We start from the raw sequence: 13,674 nt of genomic DNA on the forward strand, positions 1-13,674 counted from the left end.
AGAGCGGCTCCGAGGCTGGGGCACCGCAGCGCTAGGCAGGGCTTGGCTTTGTTATTGTAGGGTCTCTCAGGAGTGCTGGGCTCTGCGCTGCTCTGTTATTGTGGGGTCTCTTGGGACTGCTGGGGTCTGCACAGATCTATTATTATAGGGTCTCTCAGGAGTGCTGGTTAGTTATTGTAGGGTCTTAAAGAGGCCCTGACCCTTTCTTGCCAGGAGAGGCTGAGCTCCCCGTTCCGTGTGTGGCTGTGGAGTGGCTGTGCCGGTGTAGTACAGGGGGCGACCCTGGGGGCTGCCTGTGGGAAAGGGGGTAGGGGAGGCTCCCAGGGAGATTGGGAGGTGGATGGTGTGTGTGGGTGGGCAGTGACTGGTGCAGGGCACATGCCCATTACCAGGCAGAGTCACGTAGGGGGCTCAGGGCTGCCAGGGTGGGTGAGGCATTTCCCAGAGCAGGGACAGGGTGAGCTCTCCCGTGCACGGGGGGCTGGTAGGGGTGGGGACCCTCAGGCATGGGGCACGGTGCAGCCTGCCCCTCACTCCCTCCTGTGGCTGGTCAGGGTCTGGATCCTGCTGGGGACAGCTGGTCAGGGGGCTATCGGGGGTCACTGGCAGGGGGTCGGGGGAGGATGTGGGCAGCTGGTGATGGGCAGGGGTCCTGGGGAGCTGGCTGGGTGCAGGGGATCGTGGGGGGCTGGGCAGCTGACTGGGGGGCCATGTAGGGGGCTGCAAGGGGAAGATGTGGGGGGCTGCAGACAGATCCCCTGGGGGACTTGGCAGGGGGTGCTGGGTGAGGGGCCATGGGGAGCTGGCTCAGGGGGCTGGGGCACCCCCCTAACTCTCTCTTCTTCTTTCCCAGGAGCCGTGTCCCAGACTCCCCCCCCCCCCCCGGGGGGCAGGAGGCGCCGCTGACCCCCTGGAACACCCCTGCTGGCCAGACCTCCTGTGAGCACCCAGGGCTGCTTCTCTGGGGAGGGCGGATGGGGCTGGGGTGAGGGGGCCCCACGGCAGGGCCCAGCCTGGGGCTATGGAGCCCCTGCCCCGGTGCCGCCCCTGCAGGACGATCCGCTTGGTCCTGTGGGAATTGCAGCCCCTGCTCTGAGCGGACCCTCCACGCCGGGGACCCGCTGGCGCTGAGAATGTGCAACACCACCCTGGTCAGCTGCAACGTGGAGTCCAAGATCGACCACCTCTTCCCCCCCACGCTGTACATCATGGTCATCACCATGGGGCTGCCCACCAACTGCATGGCCCTGTGGGCCGCCTACCTGCAGGTCCGGCAGCACAACGAGCTGGGCGTCTACCTGCTCAACCTGTCCGTGGCCGACCTGCTCTACATCGCCACCCTGCCCCTGTGGATCGACTACTTCCTGCACTACGACAACTGGATCCACGGGCAGGAGTCCTGCAAGCTCTTCGGCTTCGTCTTCTACACCAACATCTACATCAGCATCGCCTTCCTGTGCTGCATCTCCGTGGACCGCTACCTGGCCGTGGCCCACCCGCTGCGCTTCGCCAAGGTGCGCCGGATCAAGACGGCCGTGGCCGTGAGCGTCGTGGTCTGGGCCATCGAGATCGGGGCCAACTCGGCCCCGCTCTTCCACAACGAGCTCTTCCACGACCGCTACAACCACACCTTCTGCTTCGAGAAGTACCCCATGGAGGAGTGGGTGGCCTGGATGAACCTCTACCGGGTCTTCATCGGCTTCCTCTTCCCCTGGGTGCTCATGCTCTTCTCCTACCAGGGCATCCTGCGGGCCGTGCGTGGCAACGTCTCCACCGAGCAGCAGGAGAAAGCCAAGATCAAGCGGCTGGCCCTCAGCCTCATCGTCATCCTCCTCTTCTGCTTCGCCCCCTACCACGTCATCCTGCTGTCCCGCAGCGCCGTCTACCTCAGCAAGCCTTGCGACTGCAGCTTCGAGGAGAAGGTCTTCGTGGCCTACCACAGCTCGCTGGCTTTCACCAGCCTCAACTGCGTGGCCGACCCCATCCTGTACTGCTTCGTCAACGAGGGGGCCCGCGGCGACGTGGCCAAGGCCCTGTCCACCCTGCTGCGCTTCCTCACCAGCTCCAAGCCCCAGGAGATGGCCACTGCCTCGCTCACCCTGGACACCCCGCTCTCCTCCAAGAAGAGCAGCTTCTGCCGGCTCCCCGCGCCCCCCCAGCCCCCGCCCCCGCCCCCCCCGGGCCCACCCGATGAGGAGCTGCAGATGAAGATCTTGACTTTCAACCCATGAGCTCTCCCTGTCAGCACCACGGCTCGGGATGCAAACGAGATGTAAATACAGTATTGTTCTTAATGATGATAACGCAGGGGCCCAGCGTGGTACGGCCATGCCCAGTGAGGCCCCGGGGGGGGCGGCGTGGGAGGGGGCTGCCTGGCCTGACGGGGGCTGTGCCAGGACTGCCGGACACCTGGGTTCTGCAGCCATGTAAGAAAGGGGAAATGGCTGAAATACAGCTAGGTCCTGGGCAGGGCTGGCTAGCGGAGTGTCAGGGTAGACAGACAGAGAGGTGTGGGGGGTGGAGGGATGATACAGATGTTTGGAGATGGGTGACTATGGGGATTGATAGATTGATAGAGGGGTGTATATAGGGATGGATGATGATGGGTGTATATGGCAATGGATGGAGGGGTGGGGAGGGGCTGGAGGGATATAGATGGGGCTGGAGCAATGGATGGAGGGGTATGTATAGGGCTGGATTGACCCAGAGGCTGTGAAGAAGGATGGGTGGACAGAGCCGCTGAATGGATGGAGGGTGTGACTGGGGCTGGATGAATGGAGGGTGTGACTGGGGATGGATGGATGGATGAATGGAGGGTGTCGATGAATGGATGGAGGTTGTGATGGGATGGATGGATGGATGGAGGTTGTGACAGGATGGATGGATGGATGGAGTGACAGGGGATGGAGGTTGTGACTGGGGATGGATGGATGCAGGGTGTAACTGGGGATGGATGGATGGAGGGTGCGACTGGGGATGGATGGATGGAGTGTGTGACTGGGGATGGGGATGGATGGACGGAGAGTGTGACTGGGGATGGATGGATGGAGGTTGTGATGGGATGGATGGATGGATGGATGGATGGATGGAGGGTGTGACTGGGGATGCAGGTTGTGACGGGATGGATGGATGGATGGATGGATGGATGGAGGGGGTGACTGGGGATGGGGAGGGATAGAGAGGCACCATCCCTCCATATATCAGGGCAAAGCACCTGGCCCCTGCCCATTAATAATCCCATGTTCAGCCCCTCCCCTGCCCCCCTGCCCAGGCTGGGATGGGATGGGGCAGTGCAGAGCAGGAGCATCTGGGCAGTGCCTGGCTCTGCTGTGGCTTTTCCTAGTGTCCCTGCCCGGCTGCACCCCACCCTGAGCCGATTTCTCCTACACCTGCTCTGGAGGTGGGCGCTGGGGCTGCCCGCCCGGCTGGTATAGGCAGCGCCCCCTGTGGCCAGACACCCACACTGCTGCAAATCCCCACGGCACAGCTTTGCCACAGCCAGGTGAGGGCGCTGCTGCGCGGCAGGACGAGCTCCCAAACAAGGGTATGGCGCAGAGCCCAGCGACGCACGGACTCCCCACCGGGGCCAGGCTGTAGGGCAGGGCTGCTGACGAGCCCAGAGACTACCCTGGCGGGGCTGGACGTTGTCCTCAGTTACAGGAACTGGGTCCTGCTTCCCTGCTGCCAAGGGGGCTCTTCAGTGAGGGGCAGGGTATGAGCCCCCCTGCTGTGGTTGGTCCACAGAAGAAAAGAGCCTACTACTGCAGCCGGCTGAAGGTGCGCCTAGGCGGCAGGCCGTGGGTTAGCGGGGAGCCCCATCCCGAGCGGGCGTGCAGGCCAAGTGGCACTGATGGCAGGACAAGGCCGCAGGCTGCAGCATGAGTAGCAGAGGTTGCCCGTCCATGCCGATGGGGCTGTCCTGTGCCAGGCAACCCTGCCGACCTGATGGTTAATGAGGGTTATTTATTTCCTGGGAGGAGGCTGGAGGGGCACCACTGAAGAATAGGGGGCCTCCGTGGGGGGATCAGGGCCCAGACGTGCCAGGTGCTGTACGTTTCTGGAGCGAATAGTCCCTGCCCCAAAGGGAGCAATTGTGCTGCTAGATCTGGCCGTGCCAGGGGCAGGCAGTGCTGGCCGGTGGGGGGCGGGATGAACAAAGCAGTGTTTTAATGGAACTCTTTCAGACTCTTCCTCCCACATAAAGAAACCAAAGCAAAGGGCACAAGCCCCAAATCTCCCAGAATCCCCTGCAGGTTTGGCGAGCTGGGAGCGAAGGTGGGTCATTAAGGTCCCCCAGTCTGCCCCAGGGATCCCACTACTGCCACCAAAACCCCACAGCTAATGGTCAGCATGTGGCCAGGAACAGCTGCCCTTGCTGCCCTACATCCCTTGGCATTCACTGGGCACAGAATCTCCCTGGGCAGAGCCAGGCCAGACCCAGGCACTTCTCCAACCTACCTGAACCGGGCTCCTAGCTGCACCGGGGATCCAGGACACCTGGGTTCCATGCCTGACTCTGCCCAATGTGCTGGGTGACCTTCAGCAAGTCCCTTCCCTTCTGTGAGTCTGCCCCGTGTCCATCCAGCCTGGGAGCTCTCCTGAGCCAGGCCGTCTCCCACTGTGTCTGGGCAGCGCCCGGCCCATGGGGCCCCATTTGGGGTTGGTGCTACTGCAGTCCCCATGGCCAGAGGGCAATCTGAGACAAAGCTGAGGAAGGGTCTCTAGTTCCCTGCACCCCCCGTTCTCTACCCACATGAGAGAATGCAGCCCATGGTCTGCCACAGGAGTCTCTCGGTGCCTGATGCTGGCGTCTCCCCATGGCCCCAGCCAGCGCCAAGCCTGCGTTGGCAGCAGACGTGGGAACCTCGCGCTGGCACCGGGCGGGCGCTTTCGTCAAGGCCCAGCGAGGCACCAAGCTGTTTCCGGCTCCCCCGGCTGGGGAGAAAAGCTGGGAAAGGTTGGGGGGCCCAGGCCCCGCAGGGAGAATAAAGAACCCCCTTCCCCCCACAGAACCATTTGTGACTCTCCTGATTTCGGAGGCAGTCTGGCGAATGGGGGGGGGGAGGGGCTGGTTGTGTGGGTCCCACACTCTGCTCTCTGGGCGCCAGCCGGGGGCGTCCGCTCAGCGAGGCCCAGTGGGAATTGGGAGCCTAAAGAGCTTGGCGGAGCTGGGCCTGAGCTCCCAGAATGCACCACAGTTGGCAGCATCCCTGGCGTTGGGGTGGGAAGGGGGTTTGGGAGTGGGAGGGGCTAGGCGGGGGGGGGGAGGCAGCTGTGCCCACGCATGTCCCCCGGAGTGGAGTGAGCCACAGGCCCCAGTGTTGGCCACTCCCTCAGCACACCTGCTCAGCCCTCCCCTGAGAGAGCCCTCTGCTGGGTTGTTATTGTAGGGTCTTTCAGGAGCATTGGCCTGGCGATTGGTTTTGTTATTGTAGGGTCTCTCAGGAGCACAGGGCTGCCCTGGTGGGGGCAGAGGGATCCTGGAGTCCCAGCAGGGCAGGGCAGGGTCATCCCTGCCCACACCCAGCTCCAGTGCCTGGCTCCAGGTGCCAGCCGAGCCGGCTGGTGCAGGAGGCGCAGTGACGGGCCCCACATGAGGCTGCTCCCTACCCCGCCAGTGAATGGAGGCTCAGCCATCGAGAGCGACCCAGCCATTGTCATGGGCTGTTCACTCCACATGAGCCACCCAGCCCCAGCTATGCACAGGGGCCAGGTCAGGATGGTGGGGAGGAGGGGGGGGGCAGAAGAATCAGGGTCCTGCACACAAGTGGGGGGCAATGGCTGGGTTGGGCCAGGGCTTTGGTCCCAAGTGTGTCCCAAATGTTTCCTTACCCTGTGCTGGGAACCCTACGCTGCCCAAAAAGGTGCCACCTTGGTGCCAGCACTAGCTGGCAGCTGCATCTCAGCACCAGGCACGGAGCCCCTGTATAAACAGCCCCACTGCTCCTCCCTAGAGGTGGCTGCATCTCAGCGCTGGGCAAGGGGCCCCTGTATAAACAGCCCCCACGCCCCACCCCAGAGGTGGCTGCATCTCAGCACTGCGTAACAAGCCATTCTTTTGTCTAATCTTAATAAATCCTCCTTGTCGTTAAGCTGACTGTTTAACGTGCCCCCCATGCCCCCCTGCTGACTCGCCGGGGCGGGAGGGTGAGAGGGTGCTGGTCAGTGACTGCACAAGCAGCGGCTGCCTGACCCCGGCGCTGCTCCCCACGTCACCAGGCAGGGGGCGCCGCAATGGGAACATTCCCGGGAATAAACAGGAAGCGCTCAGGCCCAGGAATCTCCCACGCTCCCCGGGCCGGGTGAGGCGCCCCCTGCTGCCTGGTGAGGGGAGTTCCCCCGCCCCCCATGACCCTTTTGCAGCAGAGGTTTCTCCCTGTATGATCCTGGGTTGGAGGGAGCGTGGCTGGGACGCTGGTGATCTCGGCGCCGCTTCAGCCCAGCGTCTTAGCATGGCCCAGGGCTCTGGGCTGCCGAGCCAAAGGGGGAGATTTTCCCGTCGCCTGTTTATTTAGTTTTCTCTCTTGCCTAATTCCACTTGATCCCACCACCCACCCAGCTTCCCCAAGCCTCCCCCGTCCTCAGAGAACCCAGGAGTCCTGGCTCCCAGCCCCCCCCAGTCGGACTGCCTTGTATGGCAGACACACTGCCGGCTCTCTCGCTTCTGTTGGTGCTGCCCAAATCCAGTCTGGGGCGATGGTGACCCCATCGTCCCCCTGCCCTGGCAGCTCCCCTCAGAGCTCTGCGCCCCACGCAGGAGGGCAGGGGACCCCACACAGGCCCTGACCACTTCCTGCAGCCACAGCAAAGAGCCCAAGCAGCCAACGGGCCATGGAGCCTGAGCTCCCCAACCACTCCAAGGGTTCTATTCTCAGCTCTGGGATGGTGGGGGGGGGTCTAGTGGTTAGAGCAGGGGGGGCTCGGAGCCAGGATTCCTGGGTTCTATCCCAGCGAGGGGAGAGGAGGGGGGGTCTAGTGGTTAGAGCAGGAGGGTGGGGGATGGGGCTGGGAGCTAGAACACCTGGGTTCTATCCCTGGCTCTAGGAGAGGAGTAGGGTCTAGTGGTCAGAGCAGGGGCTGGGAGCCAGGATTCCTGGGTTCTACACCTGGCTCACAGAGGGAGGTCTAGTGGTTAGAACAAGGAGGGGAAACAGGGCTGGGAGCCAGGACAGCTGGGTTCTACCCCGGGGAGGCGAGGTGAGGGGATGGGGGGTCTAGTAGTTAGAGGAAGGGGGGAGATGGGGCTGGGAGCTAGGACACCTGGGTTCTATCCCTGGCCCTGGGTGGGGAGGGGGGGCTGGGAGCCAGGACACCTGGGTTCTATTCCCACTTACCCTGCCTGTTTCCCTTCACGCACTGGGGCTGGGGAGTTGGTTCAGTGCTTGGAGATCCCCGGGGAGGGGAAGCCTGGAGCTGGGCCGATGGCTGGGGGCGGGGAGCCCTGTTGTCCTTCACTCCAACCCCGCTTCCGCCCAGCCCTGCAGCTCTCCCCAGCTGGCAGCCCCTCCGCTGTTCACACGGCCCTGGTGACATGGGGCCGGCAGAGAGTCGCCTGCATGGGGCTCTGAGCAGCCCCCGGCTAGGAGCCACCTGGTCTGGCTGGGCCCTTGTCCTCACACGAACTCGTGTCCCCGGGCAGGGGGTGAGCAGCTGCGGGGGCTCGCCAGCCCCCTCTGGCGGGGATCCTGGGGCGAGACTGTGCGGAGCTGCACACGGCTCAGCCCCATGGCTAGCCAAGCCCCCCCCCCCCGTCCTGTGCTGGGGGCTCAGTGTGGGGGAGGGTCCAGCTCAGTTCTGATCAGCCCCAGCAGGCCGGGGCAGCAGAGGACCCTGCGATGGGGATGGGGGATGGGAGCAGCACGCCCCAGGGAGGCTGGGGCACGACTTGGGCCAGGAGGGGGCCCACAAGTGGGGGTGTGAGGGGGAGTCAGGACTTGGCGGGGGGGGGAGTGGTCAGTTTTGGGCAGGGGCTTAAGAGGAAGAACCCACCAGGGCCCCTCCTTTTCCTTTTGTCGCCCTGGGGCCCGTTGCAGCTCACCGGGGGAAGAGACCCCAGCCATGGCCCATGGGTCTCCCCCCATCCTCCTTCGCCAGCCATAGGGAAACCCCCCGCAGTGCCCCCCAAATCCTCCCCACCCACCAGGGGGGCAGTCAGGAGACACAGACCCCATTGCGCCTGCCGAGCCCCCGTGCCCCTGACGAGCCCCTGACGAGGCCCCCGTGCCCCCTGACAGGCCGCAGCGCCCGGCCCGGACTGCTGGGGGGTGCCCCCTGCCGAGCCCCCCACAGCGCCCGGCCCTGACTGCCGGGGAACGCCTCTGCCGAGCCCCCCACAGCGCCCGGCCCTGACTGCCGGGGGGACGCCCCCTGCCGAGCCCCCCGTGCCCCTGCCGAGCCCCCGCCCCCAGGCTCTGACAAGCCGCCCCGCCCCGACCCGCGCTATGGACGGAACCCAGCTCCGCTCGTCGGGGGGCGAGAAGTGGGGCAGGAGACACGTGGGGAGGCGGCCCGCGCTGCAATTTGCATATCCATGAGCTACTTTACATACTCGGTCAGGGATTTGCCTACGCTCGGGCGCAGCAAGTCTGATATGCATACTCAACTATTGCATATTCATGACTCATTTGCATACCAGCCTTTTAATTTGCATATTGATTCCACGTCCGCTGCGGACGCACGACGCGCAACTCGCATATTCATGAGCATCGTTTGCATATTATGCGCCCCGCCCCTTCAGCCGCGCAGGACGCGACGGGGCGGGGTTTGCGTGCTAGCGTCACGGCGGCGCGGCGCGGGGCCGCCGGGAGGGAGGATGGTGGCCGGCGCGTTCCCCATCGCGAAGCTCCTGTACCTGGGCGTACGGCAGCTGAGTCGGCCCCTGGCCGCGCGCATCAAGGCGGGGGCTCGCGCCAGCCCCTTTTTCCGGGCCTACGTCTGCGGGCCGCCGGCGCAGCGTGAGTGATGGGCCGCGCGCGGGGCGCTGAGCCAATGGGGCGGGGCTGCGGGCACAGCGAGCCAATGGGACGCATGCGGGGGCGGGACAGAGCGATTGGGGGGCCAATGGAGGTGGTATGGGGGCGGAGCTGGGTCCAAGCAGGCCAATGGGACAATTGCGGAGGCGGGGCAAAGAGCCTAGCAGGGCAATGGGAGCGCGGAGCGGAACAGGGGTCACTTGAACCAATGGTTGGAGGGTGGGGGCGGGGCGTGGGGCCAGAGGGCCAATAGGCGGAGCCCATGGGCGGACCCACGGCTGACATTGAACAGGCTCCCATAAGCCAAAGCCACGAAGTGACCCCAGACGTCCCCCCCCCCCCCCGTCTCCCTGATTGGGCAGGGGCGGGAGCCCGGGGCTGGGCTAGCAGGGGGCTGCGGGTCGGGAGTGAGGGGCACCGGCAGAGCTGGGGGGGAGCCCAGGGCTGGGCTAGCAGGGGGCTGCGGGTCGGGAGTGAGGGGCACCGGCAGAGCTGGGGGGGTTGCCCTGGGCTGGGCTAGCAGGGGGCTGTGGGTCGGGAGTGAGGGGCACCGGCAGAGCTGGGGTTGCCCAGGGCTGGGCTGGCAGGGGCTGCGGGTCGGTAGTGCGGGGCACCGGCTGTGCTGGGGGGGGGGCCCGGGGATGGGCTAGCAGGGGGCTGTGGGTCGGGAGTGAGGGGCACCGGCAGAGCTGGGGGGGTTGCCCTGGGCTGGGCTGGCAGGGGGCTGCGGGTCGGGAGTGAGGGGCACCGGCAGAGCTGGGGGGGAGCCCAGGGCTGGGCTGGCAGGGGGCTGCGGGGTTGGGCGTGAGGGGCACCGGCAGAGCTGGGGGGGTTGCCCAGGGCTGGGCTAGCAGGGGCTGCGGGTCGGGAGTGAGGGGCACCGGCAGAGCTGGGGGGAGCTCAGGGCTGGGCTAGCAGGGGGCTGCGGGTTGGGAGTGAGGGGCACCGGCAGAGCTGGGGGGAGCTCAGGGCTGGGCTGGCAGTGCCCCATCATGCCCCTCCCCCCTGCAGTGTACCACTGGGTGGAGATGCGAACCAAGATGCGGATCATGGGCTTCCCCGGCGCCACCATCAAGCCCCTGAACGAGGAGGCGGCGGCGGAGCTGGGCGCGGAGCTGCTGGGCGAAGCCATCGTCTTCGGCGTGGGCGGCCTGTGCATCTTCCTGGAGTACACGCGCCAGGCCTCCAACACCAGGCGGAAGGAGGAGGAGCAGAGCAGCACCCTGCTGGGCCTGCAGGAGCAGGTGGCCGAGCTGGGCCTGGCCGTGGAGACCCTGGACGCGCAGCTGCGTGAGGTGAACCGCCAGCTGCTGGACATCTCCACCAGTGCCAAGAAATAGGGGCCCCCCCGGGGCGGGTTGCCAAGGAGGAGCCTGGCGCGCCTGGGCCCTGCCCCCCGGTGCTGGCGTGCGGAGCTGGCTGGGGCCGGGAGGAGCCTGCGCTGGGCCAAGCGACTGAGACGCGCCCCCGTGTGGGCTCGGGGGTCCAGGCTCGCGACCCCCCTCGGCTCCCGCGGAGTCTGAGTTTTCTACAGTGTAAATATTCATCCATTAAAACCCACCTGCTGCTGAGGAGGTGGAGCCATGATTGGGGCGGGGCTTGGGGAAAGGGGCGGAGCCACAGGTGGCTCGTTTGCACCCAGGGCTCCCCTAGAAAGTGGAGCTGGTCCCAGCTCTTCCTTCCCTGGGGTCTGGTATTGGCCCCTTCCCTAGCACCTGTCCTGGCATCCAGCAGTGGGGAGCCCAGCCAGATCCACCTCCCTTCCGGGGCGTTACTGATCTTCAGTGTCACTTCCCCTGCTCTTCCCAAGTGCTCCTTGGGGCTTGCCCCACTGACCACGGGCCCTGCCCCCCTCGGGGATCCCAGCCTTTGGGCCAGGGTCTGGGCTGGCTGTGCTGCTGCTTCCCCTTCCTGCACTGGCTTGTGGTGGTGCTGCCTCCGTCTCACTCTTCCTGCAGGGGCCAAGTGTCCTGGCAGTGGCTGGCGCCCAGCCGAGGGGGCACTCCATGGGGCAGGGTCCGTGGGGCAGCCTGGCCAGAGTGATTCCTAGCGGGAGCCTCTGGGCCAGGCTGCAAGGGCAAAGCTGATTAATGCAGCAGGGCAGGGGGTTGGAGGTCTCTGTGTCCCCCTCACTTCCATACAGGCCCAGGGGTCCCCAGCTCCTCCAACCCAACGGGACCCACATGGCCGGGCCCTGCGGCTGGGTCTAGCAGGGGCAGGGGCCGTCCTGGACAACTGTCACCTTTCTGCCTGGAGAGGGGTGAGCCCTGGGGAATAGGCTGTAGGGTCAGCCACCAACCCGGCTGGATTTACCCCAGGGGAGGTGGGGGTGGGGACCAGGCAGGCTGGAGGCAGCAGGGGCTGGGTTAATGCATCCTTCCCCCTGGCTCAGCAGTTCAGCCCCCTGCACTGACCCAGCCTGGTAGCTTGGCTCTGCCCTGAGGGGGAGGAGCCAGGGAGAGGGGCGCTGGGAGGCCTGGTTCTGGGAGGGTGGGGGTAGGGGCACTGGGAGGCCTGGTTCTGGGGGAGGATGGGGAGGGGCGCTGGGGAGGCCTGGCTCTGGGGAGGATGGGGAGGGGCGCTGTAGGAGTGGGGTGCAAGGGAGGCCTGGTTCTGGGGGAGGGGCGCTGTGGGAGTGGGGTGCAGGGGAGGCCTGGTTCTGGGAGGGTGGGGGGGAGGGATGCTGGGGAGGCCTGGCTCTGGGGGAGGATGGGGAGGGATGCTGGGGAGGCCTGGCTCTGGGAGGGCGGGGGGTAGGGACGCTGGGGAGGCCTGGCTCTGGGGGAGGAGGGGAAGGGGCGCTGTGGGAGTGGGGCGCTGAGGAGGCCTGGCTCTGGGGGGACAGGGGTGGCCTGGTTCTGGGGCGAAGGGGGTGGGGTGCTGGGCAGTCCCGCGCTGGCCCTGGATGGTGCCACGGGCTTGGGCAGTGCGGGGCCCTAGCCCTGGGACCAGAACCCAGGTGTCCTGGCAGCTCCACCCCTCTGGACCTTAGCAAGAGCCTCCTGGTGCTGCTGGTGTGCCGGGCCCTGGGGCTGATCCCGTCCGGGAGGCAGTTGCTGGCCATGCAGCCCCATTGGGGGAGGGGGGGGCACATGCTCACAGGGTGTTGAGCAAGAAGGGTCCTGCCTGATGGGCTGTGTGGGGTGGAGCATTGGGGGCAGGGGTGGTGCCGGTCCTGGTTCCAGTTGATTCAGGGGCCTGGGGCTGGTTTCTGAGCAGTTAGTTGGGGGTGGGGGTTCAGGCCATGGGTGCGCCCTGCCCAGGGACCCACCCCACACATCAGCCCTGCTGGCCCTCAGCCACAGGGAGCAGGGCTGGGGCAGGCAGATTTAGGGTAACTTTTTGCCAGACACCGCAGCCCCGGCATGGCTGGGCCTGGAGAAACAGGCCCGTCGGCAGCTGCCCTGCTGGAGAAAAGCCCTAGGGAGCAGCCGCCTGCTCCCCACCCCCTGCTTGCCCGCCCCACACACTCCCCCAACCTGGGAAATCCACGCACACGAGGTGCCAATGTGCAACTACTGCCCCTGGGCTGCCCTGCCCCACAAGTGTGTGTGGGGAGCGGGTGCTGGCTGGGGCAGGCCTAGCCAGGGGGCAGAGTTCAGGTGGCTGGGTGTGGGCCAGGCCAGGGTTAAGCAGGGACAGGTTGGCAGAGGTAGGGCAGGCCTGGCCAAGATGGGACGGGTTGGCAGAGGGCAGGGTGGGGACGATCAGGGAGAGGTTGGCGGGAGTGGGCTGGAGCCTGCCTGGCTGGAGCTGAGCAGGGACAGGTTGGCAGAGGGCAGGGGTGCGCTGGGGCCAAGCAGGGCAGGTTGGCAGGGGTGCGCTGGGGCAGGCCTGGCCCAGGCCAGGTTAGCAGTGGGGCGGACAGGCCTGAGCAGGGCGAGGTTGGCAGGGGGCTGGGCTGGGCTGCTGGTCTCTGCTGGCTGGCACCTGGTGAGGGCAGCTACCAAAATGGCATCACAGCTGCAATTTGCCCGGCAATGGACCCCAGTAAGGGCCCTGCGCCCCCTCCCCAGCGGGAGATGGATTCCCCCACCCCCCAAGTTGGGCCAGGCCTCTGGCTCAGGGGGAACTCCCACAAGGGAGTTGTGTCCCTGGCAAAGCCCCAGGAAGGGGGGGGGGGGCCTACATCCCAACCCCCCCACCTGGAGCCAGGCCAGCCCACTCCCCCCCTCCCCCGGCCCCAGTTCAGCCCTTCCTAGTGTTTAATGAGAAGGCCACTTGGTGACAAGGCACCTGGCTTCCCCTGTCTGGGGAGGGGGGGAGGTGCTGGGGGAGGGGGGCAGGACCCTTCCCCAGGGCTTTGCCAAGGCCACAACTGGGCTGTTGTGCACCCCTCCCCATGCCACCTGCCCCAGTTGGTGCTGGGGGTGGTTCCGGGCAGAGCGGGGATCCCCCTATGGCTGTTACCCTGTAACCTCCTGGGGCTGCCCCCCTCCCCACGGCTTCCTCTCCGCCCCCCATCCCCCTGACGACGGGAGGTTTGCCCAGATCTGTTTCCCCAGAGCACCTGGAATTTATTATAGTCCCAGCCTTTGTGCCCCCCCACACACCCCCCAGCCTGGCTGGAGGCAGCAGCAGCCCCCAGGTGCATCACACACACACCCCCCCGTCCCCCTCCTCTCTCCGCTCTGGGGCAGGCACCTGGCACAGGAGGGCTCTGGGCGGCCACAGGAGCCCAGCCTGGCCCTGCTGCCAGTCC

At 66.1% G+C, this 13,674-nt stretch overlaps 2 protein-coding genes across 2 annotated transcripts; both read left to right on the forward strand.

The window, feature by feature from the left end:
- The first annotated feature begins 988 nt into the window (after positions 1-988).
- On the forward strand, positions 989-2,231 carry GPR4 (G protein-coupled receptor 4). Its single transcript, XM_039510792.1, has one exon. The coding sequence runs from the start codon at positions 1,134-1,136 to the stop codon at positions 2,229-2,231; it is 1,098 nt and encodes a 365-aa protein (XP_039366726.1). The 5' UTR covers positions 989-1,133.
- A 6,503-nt stretch (positions 2,232-8,734) lies between these two features.
- On the forward strand, positions 8,735-10,543 carry OPA3 (outer mitochondrial membrane lipid metabolism regulator OPA3). The gene is made up of 2 exons (XM_039510721.1): positions 8,735-8,954; positions 9,984-10,543. Exons 1-2 carry the CDS (start codon positions 8,813-8,815, stop codon positions 10,310-10,312), a joined length of 471 nt encoding a protein of 156 aa, XP_039366655.1. The 5' UTR covers positions 8,735-8,812; the 3' UTR covers positions 10,313-10,543.
- Positions 10,544-13,674: the final 3,131 nt, after the last annotated feature.

Source organism: Mauremys reevesii, linkage group 22 (genome assembly GCF_016161935.1).
Source record: "Mauremys reevesii isolate NIE-2019 linkage group 22, ASM1616193v1, whole genome shotgun sequence".
Taxonomy (NCBI): Eukaryota; Metazoa; Chordata; order Testudines; family Geoemydidae; genus Mauremys; species Mauremys reevesii.